Here is a 21,566-nt window from a genome sequence, read left to right as displayed (position 1 = left end):
CGGGCCTGGCACTGGGTGTCGGGCGCCTTCCCCAGGTAAGCGAGCCTCAGCTGGGGCCCGGGGTACGGACAAGGGGCGTCGCCGCTTTGGGGGCACAGGGCTGGGTTTGAGCCGGGGCTGGGGTGCGGTGCCATGCTCCCGAGGCCCCTCCACGCCCCGGGCTGCGTGCCGCAGGGAGCGGGGAGTGCTGTCTTACAGGGATCCGAGTACGCAGGCGGGTCAGAACCGCTCCTGGGCGGCTGGAAGGCCGGCTCTCGTTGCTCTGAGCGTTTCCCGAGAAGCAGGACTGTGTTCTGAGGAAGACTCCTTTTGCAGGACGCATTTAACTCGTCTTTCCTTCCTCCCCCACTAGGTTTGTGTACTTGGGAAATCTGGAGCAGTTCTCCTCAAACCAAACAGGTAAAACTACTTGTATCGTAGGAATATTGCTAAAGGCTTCAGTTGCAAGCAAGCATGCAAATTTTGGCAAATTATAATGTCAAAAAAGGTTTTTTAGATACAAGCTATGCATTTTTTTTCTCAGGAGGTTTAATGGTTCAAAGCAGGGGTGTTGGTTGAGAAGGCTGTACTACTAGAAAGGTATCCAGTCTGCTTTAGAGTATGTAGATATGTGTGGGCCTGTACTTAAACTCTATGACTGAATATTCAAAGTTTCTTTAGTGTGATGTTAACTACTAAAAGCATCCTGAAACAGACTTAAGTTTGACCATTTATTTGTGACTGCATAGTCTTTCTTCAGCTAATGATTAGTTTCTTCTAAAGAGGAGAATGTATTATACTTATTTTTAAACTAAAATTTCTCCTCTTCTCACCCTTCCCCCCCAATACTTCTACACTTTCTTCCCGCTGACTGGATATTATATGTGCTATACTTAGTTTCCACATCTGAACTCTCAGGATCCCTTGGGATTTAGCTAAAGTAAACACACCCATTTTAGTCTGACTGTGAGTTGGTAGTGCGTAATAACCCTCAATGACTAATGGTTCAAAGATAATCCTGACATTGTACAGTCTAGTCTCTTAGTGAAAGTTTACTTTTTGTAGGAAAAAGAAACCACCCCAGAAATACAAGTACAAATTCTTTGAGTATATGAGTGACTTTGGCTGAACATTGTCTTGTATGCTTAAACGTGCTATGCTGCAGATATGTTAAATGTCTGTTGTTTTTTTTTAATTTTTTTAAATAAGTACAGAACTCACAGGTTGCCATGTTCATGTTGCTTGCGTTTGGATTGCTACTGCAAGAAATTCTGGCGAATTCCCAAGCTGAAAATCTTACTGAATTCAAAGACATTCCAGAAGAGCCATTATATAGCTACAAAGCTATCAATTTGCCAGATGAGCATATTCCGTACTTTCTGCACAATAATCAACATATTGCTGACACCTGTAAGCAGGACTCTCATTGCCCATATAAAGTAGGTTTGCTCTTTTTTTTGCTTGTTTGTTCAGATGTAATGCTGGGGTGGTTTGTTCTTGGAGTGACTGCAGTTAAAGATGGCGATGACTTGGTCTCCTTGCCAGTTAGTCGGTGCCACTGGGAATTGGAATTGTTGCTTTTGTAATAGTTGCACGGGGCTCTTCCTGAATCTGATGCTGTCACAAGACTGGATTTTAATGAACTGTTTTGCAAGATCCCTCCTCTCTTAATTGTTACAGAGCTGAAATGATGACTTTAATCTGAACAACTCTTGCATATGTGAAAGGTGTTTGAACGAAGTACAGCTAGTAATTTCTAGGCCTGTGATTTTTAGTGTGCTGTAGTACTTCTGTGGAAGTGCCAAGAGTACCAGCAAATCAATGAAATGCTGATTTAATCTTACCCTGTGGTTGCATATAATTCATTCACCTGAAGCAGGGACAGTGAACCTGAGGATCTGGGCTGGGAGCGATTCTAGTGTCACTCAGGCCGAAGCTGCTTCGTAGAGCTGGAGGTGGGAGCTGTGCTCCCCTTTCTCTGGCTTTCCACAGCGCTGCAGAAGCCAGTGTTTCTAGATTTGCCCAGGGAGCGGTGGTACACTTGGCCTGGAGCTTGGAGTGCTGTGCTTTGTGTGAGCTTAGCGTTGTTACCTATATCTCTTGGCGACGTTAAAATTTTGGAATCCTACTCATTGGGTCAGGTAAAGTGGTTGTCCTGGAACAGACATAATAATGGATAAAGCAAGGATAATGTTGCTGTGCCAGTGTGTCCTCTTTGGAGCCTCTGTTGTGCATAAAGAATCTGAGTGTCTTTCTGAAACTCCCTTTGAAAACAGACCAAACTGAAAGCCTTTAATATAAGATTTATCAGCAAGAGTTGGTTATAAGCTAATAACTAACTTAAGTAATTTCCCATTTTGCTGTTGCATAACCTGATTCAGTTATTCTGTGTTACAGAAATACTTGAAGAAGCTAAGATCCTGCTGGGGTTATGAGAAATCTTGCAAATCAGATTACAGGTTCAGTTATCCAGTGTGTGATTATGTTGAAACTGGATGGTAAGTTTCATTTTAAATGTATAAAGTACAGTATGTTAAAAAACAGTATGGTGCTCACTTTCATATGAGCTGTGAAGTTTACATTATTGTGATATTCATGGTCTAAAGGATGATTCTTTGTGGAGATATGTGTGTGTGTATATATATGTGCGTATTTCTATGTGACATACGTGTTTCAACATCATTTTAAAAAAAATAACTTTTTAAGGAAGAAAATACTGTTTGAAATGCTTCCTGCCACAGTGTTTTCATTATTCTGATTTAGCCTTGAATTCAGATTCCTAAAATAACTCTGGATTTCCTTTCTTAGCTTTAAAGACAGAGGAAAAAATGTTAAAAAAAAATTTATATCCTTTTACGGGAAGATAGCTTTAAATGGTCATTGAAGTTTTCACTTACATGCAGCTAAGTTGCTTCCTGTTTTTCATCTTAAATGTCAATAAAGTAGTAACTGGATGGCTCTTCTGTTCCACTTTCAGTGGAAAAAATGTTACCTGTTAAAAGTTATTCCTAAATTGAGCAATGGACCTTGATTTATTTTTTTTCCTCTCTCTTTCATACATCAGGGCAAGTGACATTGAGACAGCCCAACAGATATTCTGGAAACAAGCTGACTTTGGTTACATTAAAGAGAGGCTCAATGAAATGAAAACACATTGTAAGCCTGCAGCAACAGTAGGTATTTCTGATAGATATGATACTTTTCACTTCTTTTTAAACATAATTTTTGTTGTTGATGAAATCCTACTTGTTCTTTTCTTAACAGGGAGATTCATCTCTGACCTGTTCTCAGTACCTTCAGCATTGCAGAGCAACAAACTTGTACATTGATCTACGAACTGTAAAGAGAAACCACGACAGGTCTCTGATTTGCTTATGTTATAGTAAAACCAAGGGATGGCAGGGAAAAGGACTTCAGAATTTGGTAACAAAGCAGGTGTGCTTGTTGCCATGGGCTTTACTGCTGAACAGAGACTTGTTGCTGAAATCCTGTTGAGATCTACACCTCTTGATTGCTGTCTGCTGCTGCTGTCAGCAGTACAGGTTATTTAAAAACCTAAGCTCTCAGTTTTATGGAACGATGATTGAAATTTTCCATGTCTTCAGTCACATCCTTTCTTGATCGGGTGAGGGTTTTGTATGAGGCGCCGAGAAGACCTTTCCTATGCTATGTGCCTTTTTGCCAGGACCAGGAATTGCCTTTTTACATAGTGAGACTGAAGAGAGATCTGAACCTGGATCTCCCACATCCTAAATTAAAATGCTACATATTGGAAAACTGGCTAAAAATCGCCCCAAAAACCCAAAAAACCCCATTGCTGCTGGCATCACCTGTTTTTTGCTTCTGCCTTATCTGTGAAGTTACCGTCTTGGGCACATGACTGGAAAAGAGCTGGTTCATGACTATGACGCTGATACTCTTCACAGTGGGTTTTGTCATCTTCTCAGCCTATCCTAAAGGCTAATTTAGACTGCGCTTTTATTTGGCAGTTTGTTTTCATGAAACCTGTTCTTGCACCTCACTCTTCCTATGTTGTCTTGGGTTACTAACTAGGTTGTGAAATCTGAGGTGAATTTCAGTGAGAAATTGTTATTAAAAACAAACAAAAAACCCCAACTAATGATGCTCCTGTAAGTAATCATGTAGCAAAATCTAATAAAATTACTCATTTGGGTATGTGAAAACGATTCCCAATAACATCCTGGGTGGATTAGTTCTGTTTTCTAAACTGATGTGTAGAACTCAAAGGACAGCACTATCTTTATTTGGGAATTGTGGGAAATGCTTGATTTACACGGAAGAAAATACTCAGGTTTTAAATATGTATGAAGTACCTTGCTGAATTGAGACTAAGTAGCACTGGCTTGAGTATGTAATCAAGATTGCAGAGCACTTGTAGCACTGTTGCACAAAAGCTGATAGACTTTTACTAATTTGCATTAGATTCAAAGAAGACTTCTTCCAGAAGGGAGAAATTGGAGGTCATTGCACCCTCGACATTCAAGCATTTTTGGCTGAAGGTCAGCGCAAGAGCCCACTGCAGTCTTGGTAAGAATCACTTGTCAAGGCTGCTTCCAAGTTCACTTACTAATTCTTTTTTATTTTTTTCACTGGCACTAGCAGCTGTGTGTAGGGGATTTCATAGTGAGGAACTAGTTGCTCCTTTCTAAGGTCAATCTGGGAGTTCATTTAAGATACCTCTGGTAATTACATCTATGAAGAATGTTCTGAACTATGCAATGTGTAATTGTGTCCTGCCTAATTTACAGCAGCAAAAGATCTGAAAATGTTTTGTAACTTGCAGTTCTAACCTTCAGGTGTTTTCTGGCCAAGATGCTGGTTCTGTGCCCATCTAGGAGGAGACAATTGTTTTGTTGTGAAATGCCTTTAAGTTTGCACTTGTGTCTTTAGTTCACACAGTCCTTGTTGACGTTGGGGCTAATGCAACACCTGATCTGGATATATATTCACAGGGTGTTCCCAGGGAGCCTGTGTTTGGGCTGTGAAATGGGCAACAGTCTAGAGGCTGTGTAGGAAATGCAGAGGGTGCTTTGTGGCAGCTGGTTAAGTATCACAGGTTGCCTGTTAGCACTTCAGAGCTGCATTGCCAATTAACTGCTGAAGCATGATGGAATCTGAGCCATTAAGATCCGTATAAGAATTAATTTTTATGCTTTTCTCATGTTTAAATTTTTTTCCTTTTTTGCATTGATGGTCGATTTCAGTTAAGAATAGCTGCAGAGGAGGAAAAGACTTTCCTTCTCTACCTTCTATTGTCATCTCAATTGCTCATCCTTGTTTAGATTCAGGAATAATAAATATTGCATCTACGTTCATTATTCTGACAAAAGCATGAAGATCTTGCTAAAGCGTCTTTGGCAATGCAGATCAAGTGGGATAGACCCACAGATCTAGGCTCTAAGGCTCTTTGTTATATCTCTCCTGCCTTGATTTGTAGATCAAAGATTCTCTTCACTCCTGAGATCAAAGGTGGGGTTTAACCTCTTGAAGCTCATAACCTGAAGAACCTTCCATTGCAATTTCAAATCATTTTAATTGTCAGACTCTATCAGTTTTCAGCAGTCCTGTTAAATCAAATGGACTGGATGATCAGTTACTAAATCTTAGATGTATGAAGTACATTTGTTTAAGTGTGTTAATGACAATGCCTGTTCTGTGTGATTGAATCTTTATAGGTTTGCAGAACTCCAGACATTTACTGCATTAAAATTCAGGCCCCTAGAAGATGAGAAGTGTGATGTTGTTATCGAAAAGCCAACATACTTCATGAAATTAGATGCAGGTAATTGGTATCTTTAGTTTAGTTTTTTAATCCTACAGTACTGCAGTAAAAAGACCCCATATTCAACTTGCCCATCTACATTATACCTTTGTGATTGTCAAGTTCACTAGTAATATATTTTTATTTTTGAAAAATGAGTGACTTTTAAATTCATTTTTTCTGTAGTTCCGTTGATGAACTTGGAAACTTAGATTTAAATCCTCACATTTTGCCACAGGAAATTTCCTGCCACTTGTTTTGCACAGTCATTGACTCTCGACTGTGTTTGGACAGAGTCTTTGAATTTGTGCTGAAGACTCTTCTGTACACAGTCTTTGATTTTGGCTGTGTTTCTGGATGACAATCTTCATACACACCCATACCTTGTGTTTCATGGTATGAAGATTGTAGTATGTGTTCAGTAACTGAGGATTCTATGTGTATTGAATGATATGGAAGAGGAAGAGGTATTCAAAGACAAAGTTCAAGGGAATAAGTTTTGTTAGCTGATTAAAATATTTCCCCTCAGCCACCCCACCAAAACACACAAAACACAACCCTGTTTTAATATTAAAGTTTCAATTTTAGGTGAAAAGCCACTTACAGGGAGAAATTAGTTCTATCATTACAGAGAGCTGTGGTGAATGCTGTGCGACATTATACCAAAATTCATGAGAGAGGCAGCACCCAAGCATCTGTAGGAATCAGCCAGTGGTATCTGACGTTTTTTGAAGTTCACCAAGCTTTTTGCTCATGCAGTACATTTTGCAGACATGTTAATGAAAGGGGGTGTTCAGGATGTAGACATACAAACAGTCTGCTGTGAGGTAAGCTATGGTTTAAACTGGATAGTTGTCTGCTGTCTTCTGACCCTGTGACTCACTGCGACTGTAAACTGGATTGCCCCTCTTCCCCTGCAGCTAGTTTCTTATATTTTAAACAAAATTGTTGCAGGCCCCTGAACTGTGGAAGAGTTGCTGTGCTGTCAACCTGTCCCTCGAGCAAGGTGGTCTAGCTGCGGCTCAGGAGACGACTGTCCAGCACCTCTGTTTTAGGCGAGGCTGGGGAAAATTGCTCTTTGAGCAGTATAAGAAGCTCAGCAGCTAGTTCCTACAATGGCAGCTCTTTTTGGTCAGAAGCTTAGAAATAGGGGCTGTAGGCATGTAGTCCCATAGCTGGGGTCTAGTCTTTGCTAGCAAGGAATCTGGACTACGTTACCTTGTTTGTTTCGTGGTAGTTTTTTATGCACCATGGTCTTAAATTATTAGCTTAAGAAACCATGAATGAAGAAGAATGCTCTGAGAAAGAACCTGAGGAATTACTTGAGCTTTGGCTCCTGTGCAGGTACAAGTTCTGTCTTGTAGTCCTGCAGTCAGAGATTCCCTTAACCCTAATAAAGCAGAACTAAAATCAGTGCCGAAGGCCTGTTTTTACTGTTTCCTGCATGTCTAAGTAGCTATTGTTAAAGCAATACTTGCTTTCATGTACATCGGAAAGCAGCTGCAGACTGTGGTGACAAATGGCACGTGAAGCTTACCTTTCCTTTTGCTGTCTTTTGGCTGCTCTTCTGATTGCTTTGAACTTCTAAAAAACATGTTTTACTTCAGACGCTTACCTTGTTTCCTTCCCCTTAAAGATTTGCTTCCCTAGGGTATATAAATCATTCAGTCACAGGAAGACTAAATATAAAATGCAGGCTACTACTAAGGAAAAAATGCATGAACCAATGAACAGTGGAGCGAGTAACGTAGTGTTTTTGCTAAGAGTTCTTTCTCTTTCTCAGGTGTTAATATGTACCATCACTTCTGTGATTTCGTCAACCTTTATATTACACAGCATATCAATAATTCCTTCAGTACCGATGTCAACATAGTCATGTGGGACACTGTAAGTCTGCCGTGCTTTTAACGTATTTGTAATGGGTTGTCCTTTTACTTTGTAGAGACTCCAAAACTTTCAGTAGCCAATCCTTAGCTTTCTTGTGAGCTTAGCCTTGTAGAACTGATAAGTTTTTGGATCTTGTTAATACAAGTGCATGAATGATAGCTAGGTAACAGATTTTGTGCAATAAACTACATGCTGTTTAAACACTGCTCCACAGCTCATCTTTTGCTAGTACGTAATTATGCCTTTTTTTGGTGTGACCTCAAAAATAACATGATCTGTGTTTCTAGTATGTGGCATTTGAACATTTCATGCTGTTTTCTGTAGACATTTTCTCTGAGAATATTCAAGTAGATTTACTCAAAACTGTTTCTTCTACATTTAAAAAGAAATGCAGCCTTGCATCTTTCTAAATCAGTAATGTGCAGCCTGTAATAAAGAATAAAGACTAAATGAAATCCTTATATATATCAAAACAGGGTCTAATACTTAGTTCCTTTAAGTAGCCTTCTTGCAGTTACTTCTCTCAAGCACCTCTTAGAATGCCACGATGACATACAAAACCAGTTTTTAAGTGGGGCTATTTCTGTTGTACTGCTGAGTTGAGACCATGACTGTGTTTAAGAGTAATATTAGTTTTACTGGCCAGTATTTAAGTTGTGTAGGAGAGTGTTAAACTAAACAACAAAAAAATAGGCAATTTGTAACATGCCAGATAACATGTATAATCAGGTCCAGAAATAATAAGGTTCTTGACTGTGATGTTGTCCCATGCCTGTCTTGTTTTCATAAAATACTGGGATTTCTTTCTGAATACTTACTGCTAGGACAACTAACACTCAATAGAGAACTGTAAATATCCCCTGCTTCCTATTTAATGAGAGACCTCTCTGGCTAGAAGAGACCCTTTTTTTCTAGTTCTCTTATGTTTTGAAAGCTAAAATAAATGCGCCTGCCAGGTAAGCACGCTCTCTAGATGTTGTTACACAGGGACCTGTTTATCCAACTCTGACTTTCTGAAGAGATCAGATGTGTCAGACAGCACTGTAAATTACTTTGAAAAGCAACTCTTTTTCTTATATCGCATTATTGAATCAAATAACTCTTTCAAATGTACCATTCAAAGTAAGTACTGTCACAGTATTATCATTTTAAATGAGTTTTAACTGCTCAGGCTGCTTGAGTTCATTACCATGTCCAACCAGATGATGGCACCAACTAGCTGCTGATGAACTGTCTGTGCTGATCGAAAGATGGACTTGAGCTTATTATTCATTCTCTTTTTTTTTTTCTCCTTGATGTAATTAGATTTGGCCATACTTTCTAGCTACTGTAGAATCAGTGCACTGTCTTATTAAACAGTAATGCCCTTAGATGTAGGTTAAACAAAGCAGAAAATGAGTAGGAAATCCACTGGGTGTTGATTTGCAGACTGTCTCTGCAAATGTAGGAAAGCAATGTTTATAAAGCACTTTTAAGGAGAGCAGAGTGGGTTAGAAAGTAGAACTTTCAGCTTTGAAGATCAGTTCTCTACTCCTAATCTGGAAGAACAGTTCTTGTAAAACAGATGGCCGGAAAGTAGTATGGATTGTAAAATTCATTAAAACTTCATGGCAGAAGGAAGCACCGCTTCAGTTGAAGGCAGTCTGGGGCCCTTTAAATTCTTTTACATTTCACTAGACGTCCACTGTCTCCTGTGGTCACTTGTAGTCTTGTTCTCAAATCTCTTGTTGAGAATATTTCCACATAACTTTCCAAGCAGCCTGAAACAGCTCCAGAGTTGAAAGGAAGCTTTAAGCAAGAATCTCTACCAGGGCTTCAGGTCGTACTTAACTGCATTTGAAGAGCGAGAGATGGTGACTCTTAGCCCTCAGATGTGTAGGAGACGTTACAAATTAGAAGGCAAGAGCCCTTGCTGCTGGGCCACTGTCGTAAGGGAGTAGATGGTTCTTGAAAGGTTCCACAGAGCGTTGCTGCAGAGGGGGAAGTTTTGTACTGCCCTGTAGAGAAGCTTCTTAGTAGCTTGTCAAAGTAGTGCAAACCATAGTTTTCTGGCTGTTTCTTCCATCAAATCAGATCATTGCCTTCAATTTGTGATACAGGTGACCATCCCAAAACAGGCAAATGTGAAACAGACTTGTTATGACTTCAAACATCACTGCTGCACTTGGATTCCCAGGTGGTTTTTTAGTCTCAGGAGGCAAATTTCATGCCTTCTACCATCCCTATGTTTCTGTTACTTCAAATTTAACTTGTGTTCTGTTGTCTCTGGGGGAAGTAGTAGGTACTCCTTGCTCCTAACTCAGAAATTCTAATCTGCTGCTGAAGAATTTGACTAGATTGCTAATTTATAGAACTGTTTTATTAAAAATTAACTACCTGACAGGTAGTTTGAGTTAACTGCTGTTGTAAATGCAGGGTTCGGTGTTCTGTAATGTCTGTGTTCGGTGCTAGGCTCTCTCAGGTCTCATGGTGGTGATGCATATATTAACTACATGTTAAAATTCGTATATAGAACTTGTAAATAATGAAGAGAGTTTTTATATGCACTTATGTAATCATTACGCCCTTGTGTTTTTCCTTTCCTCCTAGAGCTCATATGGTTATGGTGACCTGTTCAGTGAGACATGGAAAGCGTTTACTGACTATGAAATAATACACTTGAAAACCTTTGACTCCAAAAGGGTATGGAATTTTATATTTTGTTTTAATTCATAGTCACTAGGTAGCAAATATGATGGCTTCTCAAGCCACTTGTGGATACGGGTTTTTCAGAGGAAGGCATTAATACTTCCCATGCATGTTTGATTTGTGTAATATGAGTATTCTACCTTACAAACAAGACACAGAGCTGTAACCTAATTCTGTGGCATGTCTATGCTCTATATAGATGGACCTAACTTTTGTGTCTTCTGAGAGGTGATATTTATGTGTTGGTTTCACTTCTGCAGGACCCACCACTGAAGTTAAGGGTTTCAAATGGTACTGTCTTTCTAAGTATCCTGATTCTTTCCAAGGTGTTTATCTTCCCCTGCAGCTGTTCATATACCTGCTGTTTATCATTACAAAAATTTTTACTTCCACCAAAAAATGTACCCATTCATTCAGAGCTCATTTTAGTCTCTTAAATCCCTTAAAGCCTGTCTTAAACTCTCTACTCACTAACTGGTTTTCTTCTATTTATTTCCTCTTTGTTCTGTTTTGGGGGTGGGTTTTTTACCTCTTCCCAGACGTGGCATCTGTAGCATCCTAAGTGAGAGTTCTTCTGGGATTGGGATTGTCTTTGTTCTATTCATTTGCACAGTCAAGGAAGTGAGGATGTTCTTGACAAGGAGCATGTAATTGCTAGCTCAATATAAGCAGTGATCCCACTGAATGAGCACGGGATGTGCCAGCGGAAGGTAGCAGTGCAGTGTAACTTCTTGTGATCTTCCTTTGCAGGTATGCTTTAAGGAAGCAGTCTTCTCATTACTGCCTCGAATGCGATACGGCTTGTTTTACAACACACCATTGGTGAGTCCTTTATTCATCCACTGTGTGAACTAGATGTGTGTGTGACAGTATAAAATCTGAGCTAATGAATCCCTCAAATAACCTAGCTGAGTTGGCATGAAATGTACTGTGTTGAAGGTCTGTGCAACTCCGAATGAAATGATCTTCCCTAAAGATTAGGATTTTGAAGTTACTTTAGCTGGTTGATAGTAACAGGTTGCGTACAATCTCCTATGTCACAATTCATGAGTTCTATGTTACTCCTTTTTAATGGGTGGGCACTGTGGATTTACTGGTGTTTTTGCAGAGCATAAGAGCCTGTATGCTGACAGACTTTCCTGGGGGGGTACTAGCTCATGCATTCAGGCTCTAACACTGGAGAGAGAGTTACATTTTTTTCTTAATCGAAGCACCACTTGTGTTGCAGTGAATAGTGACATGTGTAGCGTGGTGCATGATACTAGGCTTTTGTTCCACAAGAAAGGCAAAAGACAGATCACAGAGAGGTTTTCTGAGCAAAATAACTTTTTGTTAACACTTGCTTTTTTAAAATTTCAGATCTCTGGCTGTCATGGCACAGGGCTATTTAGAGCATTTTCTCAGCATGTGTTACACAGATTAAACATCACACAAGAAGGACCCAAGGTATGATAAGTGAATAATAAAGTTGTAATATGGAGCTGACGGCTCTCACCAGAGAAACAGCGTTAGCGAGCTGGACCCAGTGGGGAATAGGGGCATATTTTTGTACTTTTTGTCCTTTCCTGTGATGCTCGGGATTTTTTTCCCCGTAAGTCAGCCTGTTCTATAAAGGTCTCCAGCAAACACTTGTGTATGTTTGTGGAAGTAGCTCTCACGTCTTGCTTCTGTAGGACAGACTTTAGAATATCCTCCTTCTGACCATAGGATGTCTTCCCCATCTCCGTTCTCTGTGCTCAAGGCCTTTGTGTCCTTCCTAGTTAAGCAAGAGACATGCCGCATGGTCTCTCTGGAGCATGCTTGACAAGGTGCTGTCCTTGGGTCCAGCAGAGGCGATTCCGGAGAGCAGTGCAGTGAGCTTGCTGTCTGTCGATCCTCAAAGTAACTGCTGAGCTCAGATCAGAGGAGGAAATGATTGAATCCGGTCCTTCCAATCCCTGCCCGGTACCAGCTGTCCAGCGCTGAGCTTTTCTCTGTTGTGCACAATGGTAGTTTCTGCAAATTGTTGCAATGGCTGCAGTGATGGATATGGCAGCTCTGGGCTTCTCGAAGTATTTGCTAGAGAGTAGCCTACATATTATCGCTGAGGGGCACACATTCAAAGAACTGCACAGGCATTTAGTTATGCTTCTCCTGCTGACACTAATGGGAGTCATGCAGTTAAATCTCTTTATTTCACTTGGAACACTTACCCCTGTGAGTCCAATTAATTTAAAGAGGTAAAAGGAGGAACTGTTATAGAAGTAAAATATTTTTTCCAAGGATCTTGTGCACAAGCCATCCTGAAAGCTGCTCTCCTGCTTTCAAAAACTGCTGTATAATGTGTAATAGAAAGGCTCTTTTGTACTGAATAAAATAAATCTTTCAGAAAATGTTTTATACTTTTGTTAATAGTCAGACTTTCACAAAGTTTTTGACACTTTTTTGATCTGTTGGAAAATACGATGTGAATTTTAAGGTGGTTACATCATCTATTACATGGGGAAGGAACATATTTAGTTGCTCAAATAGTTCCCAAAAGTAAATATGGAAGTGTTTTGGTTTTGTCTTTTTGTGTGAGGTCTGCCTCATAACTAATACACTGCTGCTTCTTCCTTTTCAGGATGGGAAAATTCGAGTCACAATACTTGCGCGCAGTACAGATTACCGGAAAATATTAAACCAGAATGAGGTGTGGTCCTTTTTTTTTTTTATAAAAACAAATTTATCAGAAGTTAAATTTTGCTCACTGAATTGATTTTTTTCAGGTACAGCTGAGACATCTATCTGATGACAAATCTTGGACAAATATGTGTTCAGTGCTAATATTAATTTCTTCTAATATGTGTTATAGCCAGTCTCCATCTCTGTACACCAGGCACTGAACCTTGCTGCCTTTTTTAAACATCCAGGGAAAGACTACAGATGTAATATTACAAGTATTTCCTCTTAACAAACAGACACTGCAGAGCTTCTGATAAAATTAAATTATTTCCCTTTCAGACTATCTCTTTTATTTCTAGCGTTCCCAGTGTTGAAGGCTAACAAAAACCTTTGCTATGCTTGCAGATTAAAATGCATAAGCTATTGTACCTGAGTGTGTGCGTTCAAAACTTAATGAATTTTCATATTGATTCATGTTTTCGAACTTAGTGGACTTATGGTGTAGCTTCTTTTGTGGTAAAATGATAACATCTAATGTTTGCATACCTGTCTTCGTTCTTAGCTGTTAGTGCCTGACAAAAATTAACTGGCATTGTTATCCCCACCTTATGCAGGGAGAAACTGAGGCTGGTTTGATGCAATAGCTCAGTGGCAGGATAGACAGATCTGCAGAAGGGCAGATCTGTGCCTGATCTGCTAGACTGTCCACAGCATGTGCCTACACTGCTACATGTAGTGTGTTTTCTGATAATGAGCACATGACAGAAAGGGAGAAGTTAATCTTATCTTTGCTATACTTTTGTAAAAGAAAATACTTGGCTCTTTCTCCCACTCCTGCTGGCTGTGGGTTGGAGACTTGGAAAAAGCCCTTTTAGGTTACAAGCCCAGGCTCTAACCTGGTTTCACTTCTTGTGTGAGTAAAAGTCTGACCTAGAAAGGTGTTTTTGAAAATCCTTCTAGCTACCAATTTGCTGCTTTAGGTATTGGAGTATCTTCTGGAAATCCAACCGCATCTTCCCATTACTCCTGGTAAAACTCCTACTAGTTTGAGTGGTTCAGGATTGGGTCCTGGAGCACGTAGAAGTCAACAGTAGCCTCTCTGAGAGGAGATCTGAGTCTCCTTTCTAGAGGTTGCTCTGCCAGGAATAACATATGTATTTTAGGAGGGAGGGCACAAAAGGAGGGGAACTGCTCCTTTATGTGGCAGTGACAGTATGTTCTGTCTCACTCATTGTAATTCCCTGGTGGGGAGGAGGAGTGTGTAAAATGGACAGGAGTGCAGGGGAGGAATTAATTGAAGGAGAAGACCAAATCACTGTCTCTTTATTCTCCTCCTTAGCTTGTGAATGCTTTGAAAACAGTATCGACGTTGGAGGTCAAAGTGGTAGACTACAAATACAAGTACGTAAGTTGATAGAAGAAACTAGTGTGATCTCATGCTGCCTATGGCTATGCCTATGGTTAAAGCTCTTCGCAGGCAAGGCTCTGTATGCCCAAGTGTCTGACCTTTGCAAAACCCAAGAACTGGGAAGGAAGGAAGAATGTTTCTGAGGGAGTGGTGGGTAAGCTAGTTAAGCACTCCCATCCTATGATGCACTACTTGGGAATGAATCTCTAGAGTTAGTAGGCTGAGGTTAAAGCAATTATACGATGAGCAAGTTTTGAAATCACTTTTCTGTTTCATCCCCTCTCCCAAAACCAGCTGTGTTCCCATCACCCTTTTGGATTTGCTAATGCTCTGCAGTAACGGTGGGTCAACAGGGATTTCTCTTGTGTGATGCTGGTGTCTTATTTTATATGACCCTTAGTTTAGTAATGAATAACAAGTCAGCTTATCTGCTACTCTGGTGGCCCCTGAAGACACTTGAGGTCAATTTGTGGTGCCCAGATGCCATTGTGTCAGTAAGAAATGGCTTGAAGAAAAAGTTCCCAAGTGGTATACGCCTGTGCCAAATGGCAGCAGCTCCCACCTACTCAATGGTGCTGTCATGGCTCATGACATGAGAGGTCAGTGTGAGAGATGAAGCAGAAGACAGCGTGAGGAAGTCAAGAGCTGCTTATGATTCTTCTGTCAATGAAAGCGCTTGAGCAGTCTAATAACAGAAAAGATGGTGGATACTCTTGAGAGGGGATGTAGACGAGTGCACCGAAAGCGTGACCAAGTGGTATTTCCACATAATTCCCATGCCTGTTGGAACCGTTCATAGTACCATTTGGCATTACAGATTTCCAGCGTATTCTGCCACATCACTGTCATCATAGTTAGGTTTTCCCTGATGTCTGCCCTTATAGCACGTTAAGCAGTTTAAACGTTCTTGTTGCAGTTTAAGCCAGTTTCTTGCTACTCTCTTCCAAATGGTCAGAGAGGACATTATTCTCTTCCTTTTTAATGTATGAACTGTTTATACACAAATGAAGGCTCTTGTAATTTCCTTTTTCAGTTGTCTACCTTCTCTTGCAATTAAGTATCTTCAGTCCATTCTTTCTTCATCATTCAGTCCATGTTCAGGGAACACCTGGTTATTTAAAGAGAATACTTTATTTGGAGCTTATAGGCAAAGGATGAGAGAGACTAACAGTTGCAGGAGCTGAAAAAAGCCCGGTCTCCTTATTTCCGCTTGATGCTCTATGTATAAGTTCAGGTCGGATATCCACCTCTTTAGGTGGGAACTGTATGCTTCTACATACATTAAAAACAGCTCAGGTCTTTTATGTTGGTGTTTTTGTTTGTTTGTTTGTTTGTTTAAAGAAGGTGATGCTTTTTTTTTTTTAAGGTAAGTAAAAAAAACCCCACCAAAAACCCCAAACTTAAAAAAACTTTTAACTTGGAAAAAAAAAAGAAAAGTTTTTGGAACAGACTCTTGTCAAGTTTTGAAACCCATCTGCTTTTCTTTTAATTCCATGCTGAGTTATTGCTGGCTGCAGCATTTGTGATTCTTAGTTTTGTTCCTTGAAAAATCAATTCTCTCTTTCAGTGTTCCCTTAAGTTAATTTTGTGCTTTCTCCATGTAACTAATTCTTGCCGAGACGGACAGGCATGCCAGATCACCATTTTTGTTGTGTTGTCTGCAGGGAACTTGAATTTTCAGAGCAATTGAGAATTACCCACAACTCTGATATATTTATTGGGATGCATGGAGCTGGACTTACCCATTTGCTCTTTCTACCAGACTGGGCTGTTGTTTTTGAACTGTAAGTGTTTCTCTCTCTTTCCCCTCTTACACCACAACTGCTAATGTCTGTTCATATGTGTAAATGAAGCACTCTCTCTTGCTAGTATTTGACTGTCAATGTTTGTCTTGCATCATCGTCTAGACTTCATTTTTTGCCGTCTCTTCTTCTGGGAATTGAAAGTGAGGAAGCTTTCATTATAAAATATAGTGTAACTATATCATACAGGTTTAAACTGTGATTTCTTAAGGTGCTGTGGTATAAACAACATGCAGCCTGGTCAACAATTGTGCTTGGGAAAAATGGCAAAAAAAGAAAGCCTCACTGGTCAGATTCTGCCCAGTGAGTCTGAGATCTAATGGTATCTTGGTGATCCAGGTGACTCTATTACATGAGATGCATGTGCAGGGTGTTAAAGATCCCTCTGAAGGTTATTTATATACTCCTTTCTATGCTCAGGACACGAGCACCAGCTTGCTGGCTGAGCTCAGCTCTGTGTCAGTCTGTTTTACCTAAATTTCTCCAGTAGCTTCCTTTTAAACGTATTTTGCCACAAAGTATGGTTGTTGATAGACACTCCAGTTCTATAGAACTAAACCAAAATGCAGCACGCTTCTCAGAAGAGCGTGGAATTCTCCATCCTGGGAAATTCTGCTGAAGGCCCCTGCTGTGGGAAGGCTGTGGAGCTGGTGCTTTGCAGCATAATCTTCAGTTGAGAGTATTTTGTCCAGTCTCCAAATTAGTTCAGAAACCCAGGTTTTGGGGCTTTTTCACATGTCCAAGAGCTGCTACCGCTGGACAGGGACATGTCTGACATGCAGATATGCCTCAGACTGTCTCCTAGGCCACATCTTAAGAACAGATGGTAGCCCTTGTTGTTTTCAGTGGAGTAGAATTTGCCCGTGGTTTCGGTGCCTTAGAACTGGACAACAGAAGATTTGGCCTGATTTTTTTTTTTTTCCTGGTAAACTTCAGCACGATCTCTGTAGGTAAATATGGTTTTTCTGCCTGCCCCTAGATACAATTGTGAAGATGAGCGCTGTTACCTGGATTTGGCAAGACTGAGAGGCATTCACTACATCACTTGGCGAAAAAAGAATAAAGTATTCCCTCAGGATCAGGTAATTATGGCCACTGCTGGAAGGGTGGGGTGCTGTAACTTGAAGCATTTAAAGGTTAGCTTGCTTTACCTATCTGTGTTCTGATATTTGAAATATGATTTTCATTCTTTAGACCAAATTAAATTCCCTGTTGTGATTAAGAAATCATTTTATATTAATGGCTGAGGGAAGAAGAGAAATTAAATTAATTGGCCATTAATCCAAGTCATCCATAGCATTGCTGTTACACAGTTACTTTGACTCTTTTGCCTCAGAGCAGACCAGTGGATCAGAAATAATAAATTAAAATGGCAGATGCTCAATTTTTTTCTTGCTTTTTGAATGGAAGATGTTTTTTTTTTTTTTTCCTGTCTAAAAGGCCTTATTTCATTTTTTTCCTAGGGACACCACCCAACACTGGGAGAGCATCCAAAATTTACAAACTACTCCTTTGATGTGGAAGAATTTATGTACTTGGTGCTTCTGGCTGCAAATCATGTTTCACAGCATTCCAAGTGGCCATTTAGGGTAAAACATGATGAATTCTAAATCAGACTTCTGACTGAAGTACTATTTTTTAAATAATGCTCCAGAAAAATATTGTAACAACATAAAGCAAAATGCTAGTGTGAAACACGTAAACCTCTACGAGGGCAATAACCCATTATTAACTTGTCAAACCACTTCTCAGCGCCATACCGTATCTTTATAACCCCCCTCTTTTAATTCTGGGAGTTTTCAATATGTAAAGACTATTTTTCAGAACTATTTTTGGTTTTTGCATTGTATTTTTGCATTCCAAATTCCGAAATACTCGTCTATACAAAGGTATGTCCATCCATTTCATGTAAGATTTTCTGGGGTAGATACTCATTTTGTAATAATTTATGGCTACTATTATGTGAGGAAACGCTAGAGGATGGAGGATGTTAGAGCTTGGTTTCTCAGTATAGTCTCTGTGGGAATGGAATAGGCCTGTCAGAGCTCCTCAGTTCCTCTTTTTAAGAAGCTGGATGCTTTTATACTATAGTTCTGTAACTGTAAGTAAAAACTGAATCGGAATTGCATTCCTATTGTAAGACCCTCCCCAGTATGTCATTTGCAGTCGAGTTACATGACGCAGTGCTTCCAGGATGGCCGGTTAGTTCCTTTCCGTTGCCATCCATGTCATTGCTGTCCTTTGTCCCTGTGGTGTTTCTAGGCTTGAAGATCTTCCTTTGTAAAATAGTTATTGTAAGAATGAAGTGGTTAAGCAAGCTTTAACTTTTGTTTGATTCAACAGACACTGCAGACTTCTATTTCAAGTTTAGAAACATTTTCAAGTTAGAGAGCGGAGTCTTATGTTTTTGCATTTAAATATAAACTTTGACTCTTCTCCCTCTAGTCTGAAATGCTAAAATATAAAAGGTCTGCTCAGTAGGTTTAGTCAGTCTTCTATCTCAAAGCAGGGAAATGTTTTCCTAAGTAAATACTTAGTACTTCAGGTAATCTGGGTGTTTCCTACTTTTTCACATAAAACAGCACTCCGCAATGGAAAACCTGAGCAAATTGCAATAAAACTTGAGTCTTTTTTGAGGATACTAAAGGGAATGGACTTCTAGGTTTTTATGATAAATTATAAGATGTATAGGGAAATGAAGTCATGAGGAACCTTGTTCTTGGAGTCATTAAAAGCCTAATCTGTTAATATTCTCATTTTCTCAAAATGTCAAAGAGTCAATCTAGAAAACTTTTGAAAATCCTTACAAAGCCAGTAGCATAGTACACTGTTTTCAGTGAAGGAAATATTAAGCCAAAGCAGAGTTCTTTAAAAAATTCCCTCTGGGGCTGACTTGTTGGTGCTGGGGGGGGGGGGGGGGAAGGAGTAGTTCTTAAGTGGGGCCAGAAGGATGTGTAGAAGAATCAAGTTTAGTGAGATAAGAAAGAGACTTCTATGCTAAATTATGGATTTTTCTGAGAATGTATTCCCATGGTAGACTTGCCATATAATCATACAGTCTCAATGGCTTGAAGCAGAGCGTACATTTGTATGCAAAAGCGAGACAGTTACAGTAAATGTAAACATTTCACTGGTATAATTGTAGATATTATTGGCATCCATTCTCTAACAGTCATAGGCAATTTCACAGAGTGTAGGTACATTTACTGACCTGCCTATACTGGTAAAGATGAGTTACTGTAAGCATAATTTTCATATAGATCTCTCATGACCTTAAGCAGTGCATAGGAAAAGCTAGATATAGCAGGTAACACAAGATATATTAAGGTATCTGGTGCATTTCTTAGCGTAGTGTATTGTTTTACTGATGGATAAAACTGCTTTACTTTAAAGAACCATAGAAGCAAAATGGCACTTCTTGACATGAGGGGAGAAAAAAAAAAGCCCTTGAGAAATAAAATTTCCTGTATTTGTTTACGTGTATATTTTTTGGGTTTTTTCTCTTTTTTTTTTTTACCTTGTGGGATTTTTAAAGAAAAAAAATGTATAAAACTTAAGCCAGTAAAATGTCTTAGTTTGAATAAAACCAACTCAAAGAAGACATTTAACGATGAACTGTGCACAGATACTTGATAATTTTTTTAATAAAAAGCTTTTTAATTCAAAAGTGTAAAAAATTTTTGGTCATAGTTGGTGAGGTTTTAGAGGCAAATGTTTTAAATGCTATTAATTGCATAGAGCCATGTGTGTCTGCCTTTTCCTGCCATGGCAACCTGAAGTTCTGAGATACAAACTGATACTCAGATTTATTTATCTGGGAATCCTTCAGAGATAACGCTATCATCTTGCACTGACGGCTTTGTTGCCAGGCATTTTAAGATCGGTTTGTGGAAAACATTTGTGTAGGTTTGACTTTCCGCGCTGCAGATGATGCTGCTGAAGCCAGTGTGTGAACGAAGGCGTGTGCTTGAATCTGTACAGAAGCAGCTAATGAGGAGCTTCTCTTTCAAGCTATGTTAGGGCTCGCTAAAACAAGCGGTCGAACATATGCCTGAATGCGCAGAGGAGAGGCTGTGGGGAATTAATCCAAGGGCAAAATATCCTGCCAACATTCGCCAGTTTCAGCAAATTTGAGTGTGGCGTCAGCAAGTTTGATGGCCAACATATTCTTCAGCCTTTGTGGCTTAACGTTACTGGGATGAAAACACTATTTTGGTTGATGAGATTTACAAATAGGCACAAAATCGTCTTGGCAGCAGAAAGGTTTGGTTGGATTAATGGGATTTTGCCAATAAATCCTGAGGGGGAGTTTGGACAACAGCAAAGACCTGGCTCCTGACTTTCTTAAAGAGGATCTGGGCTATCTAGGTCTGCCTGGAAATTGGAATTTGTGGGAATCCATGAGACTTTTGGACCACTTTTCCTTTAGGCAGGTTATAGCTCTGGATTATATTTTCCTAACAGACTACAGGAATCTTGTTCCTTGCTACTTCAGATTTTTTTTGTTTGGTTGGTTTTTTTGGTCTCTCCAGTTTACTTAAGTTTAGAGTCTGTGTTTAACTGGCACATTGGCATCAGCGTGATGAATTTAGTTTTGGGGCTTAATGAACGTTGCCAATCCTGAATGCTTACAGGATTGCCTGTGTTTCATGTACAATGTAAACTGAGAGCTGGATTCGAAATAAAAAATAATTTATGGATGCACATCGTGTCTTTCCTTTTTACTTCAGAAGTCTTCAAGATGTATTTTCAATTTTGTCTTTGTGAAGTTCTGTGGAAGTTGAGCAAATGTGAGAAATGGTTTGTGATGGGGAGGTGGCAAATCAGGATTATTAATCTTAAGAGTACAATTATAAATATGAAGGCAATACATTTTTAAAAGCAATTAAATAATAATGAAATTGTTTAATTTTTGCTGTTAATCTTGCCAGTTGTACCATTAATGAGAACTCAGGGCTTAGAATGTCTCTTAATCTTTTTTTTTTTTTTTTAAGCAGGAGAGAAACTGAAAGAAACGTTCTCCTTGAGAGCTTTTTATCTGCTCAGAAGGCTAAAATGTGAGGGGATAATTTCCTTTGATTTCCACATTGAGTAATTGTTTCAATTTGCAGTGTTTGCCTTGAAGTTGAGCTCTTACTTCCACTCCTCTGAACGCACGTTTCTCATGGATTGGGCTTTTTGTCTGAAAGAAAAGAACTGCTACTAAACGCTCCTCTGGCTTTGGCCCCGAAATGGCCGAAGTAGCTTGGCTCTTCATTGTTCCTTCATGAATTCTCATCCTCCTCCTCGCATTTCAGTTCCTCCTCTCCCAGCGTGGGCGTGAGGGTGCTGAGCCTGCACCTACTGAAGCTACTGACCCACTCTGGGAGCTGCGGCT

The 21,566-nt window shown here is 39.7% G+C and overlaps 1 protein-coding gene across 2 annotated transcripts; it reads left to right on the top strand.

Moving 5' to 3' along the window:
• Window positions 1-1,208: 1,208 nt before the first annotated feature.
• Window positions 1,209-17,799, top strand: EOGT (EGF domain-specific O-linked N-acetylglucosamine (GlcNAc) transferase). 2 transcript variants are annotated; one of them, XM_010282040.1, is made up of 15 exons: window positions 1,209-1,418; window positions 2,377-2,477; window positions 3,044-3,152; window positions 3,244-3,338; window positions 4,423-4,527; window positions 5,676-5,782; window positions 7,545-7,648; window positions 10,238-10,330; window positions 11,087-11,158; window positions 11,696-11,782; window positions 12,939-13,007; window positions 14,319-14,380; window positions 16,052-16,171; window positions 17,169-17,271; window positions 17,653-17,799. In XM_010282040.1, exons 1-15 carry the CDS (start codon window positions 1,209-1,211, stop codon window positions 17,797-17,799), a joined length of 1,584 nt encoding a protein of 527 aa, XP_010280342.1. The 2 variants fall into 2 exon arrangements, with proteins under 2 accessions (XP_010280342.1, XP_010280341.1); XM_010282039.1 differs by having other exon boundaries at window positions 1,209-1,426; window positions 2,361-2,477.
• The last annotated feature ends 3,767 nt before the right edge of the window (window positions 17,800-21,566 follow it).

The sequence above is a fragment of the Phaethon lepturus genome, unplaced genomic scaffold, assembly GCF_000687285.1.
Source record: "Phaethon lepturus isolate BGI_N335 unplaced genomic scaffold, ASM68728v1 scaffold33062, whole genome shotgun sequence".
In the NCBI taxonomy this organism is placed as follows: domain Eukaryota; kingdom Metazoa; phylum Chordata; class Aves; order Phaethontiformes; family Phaethontidae; genus Phaethon; species Phaethon lepturus.
The sequence above is the reverse complement of the archived record's forward strand: the minus strand, read 5'-3'. Positions and strand labels throughout refer to the sequence as shown.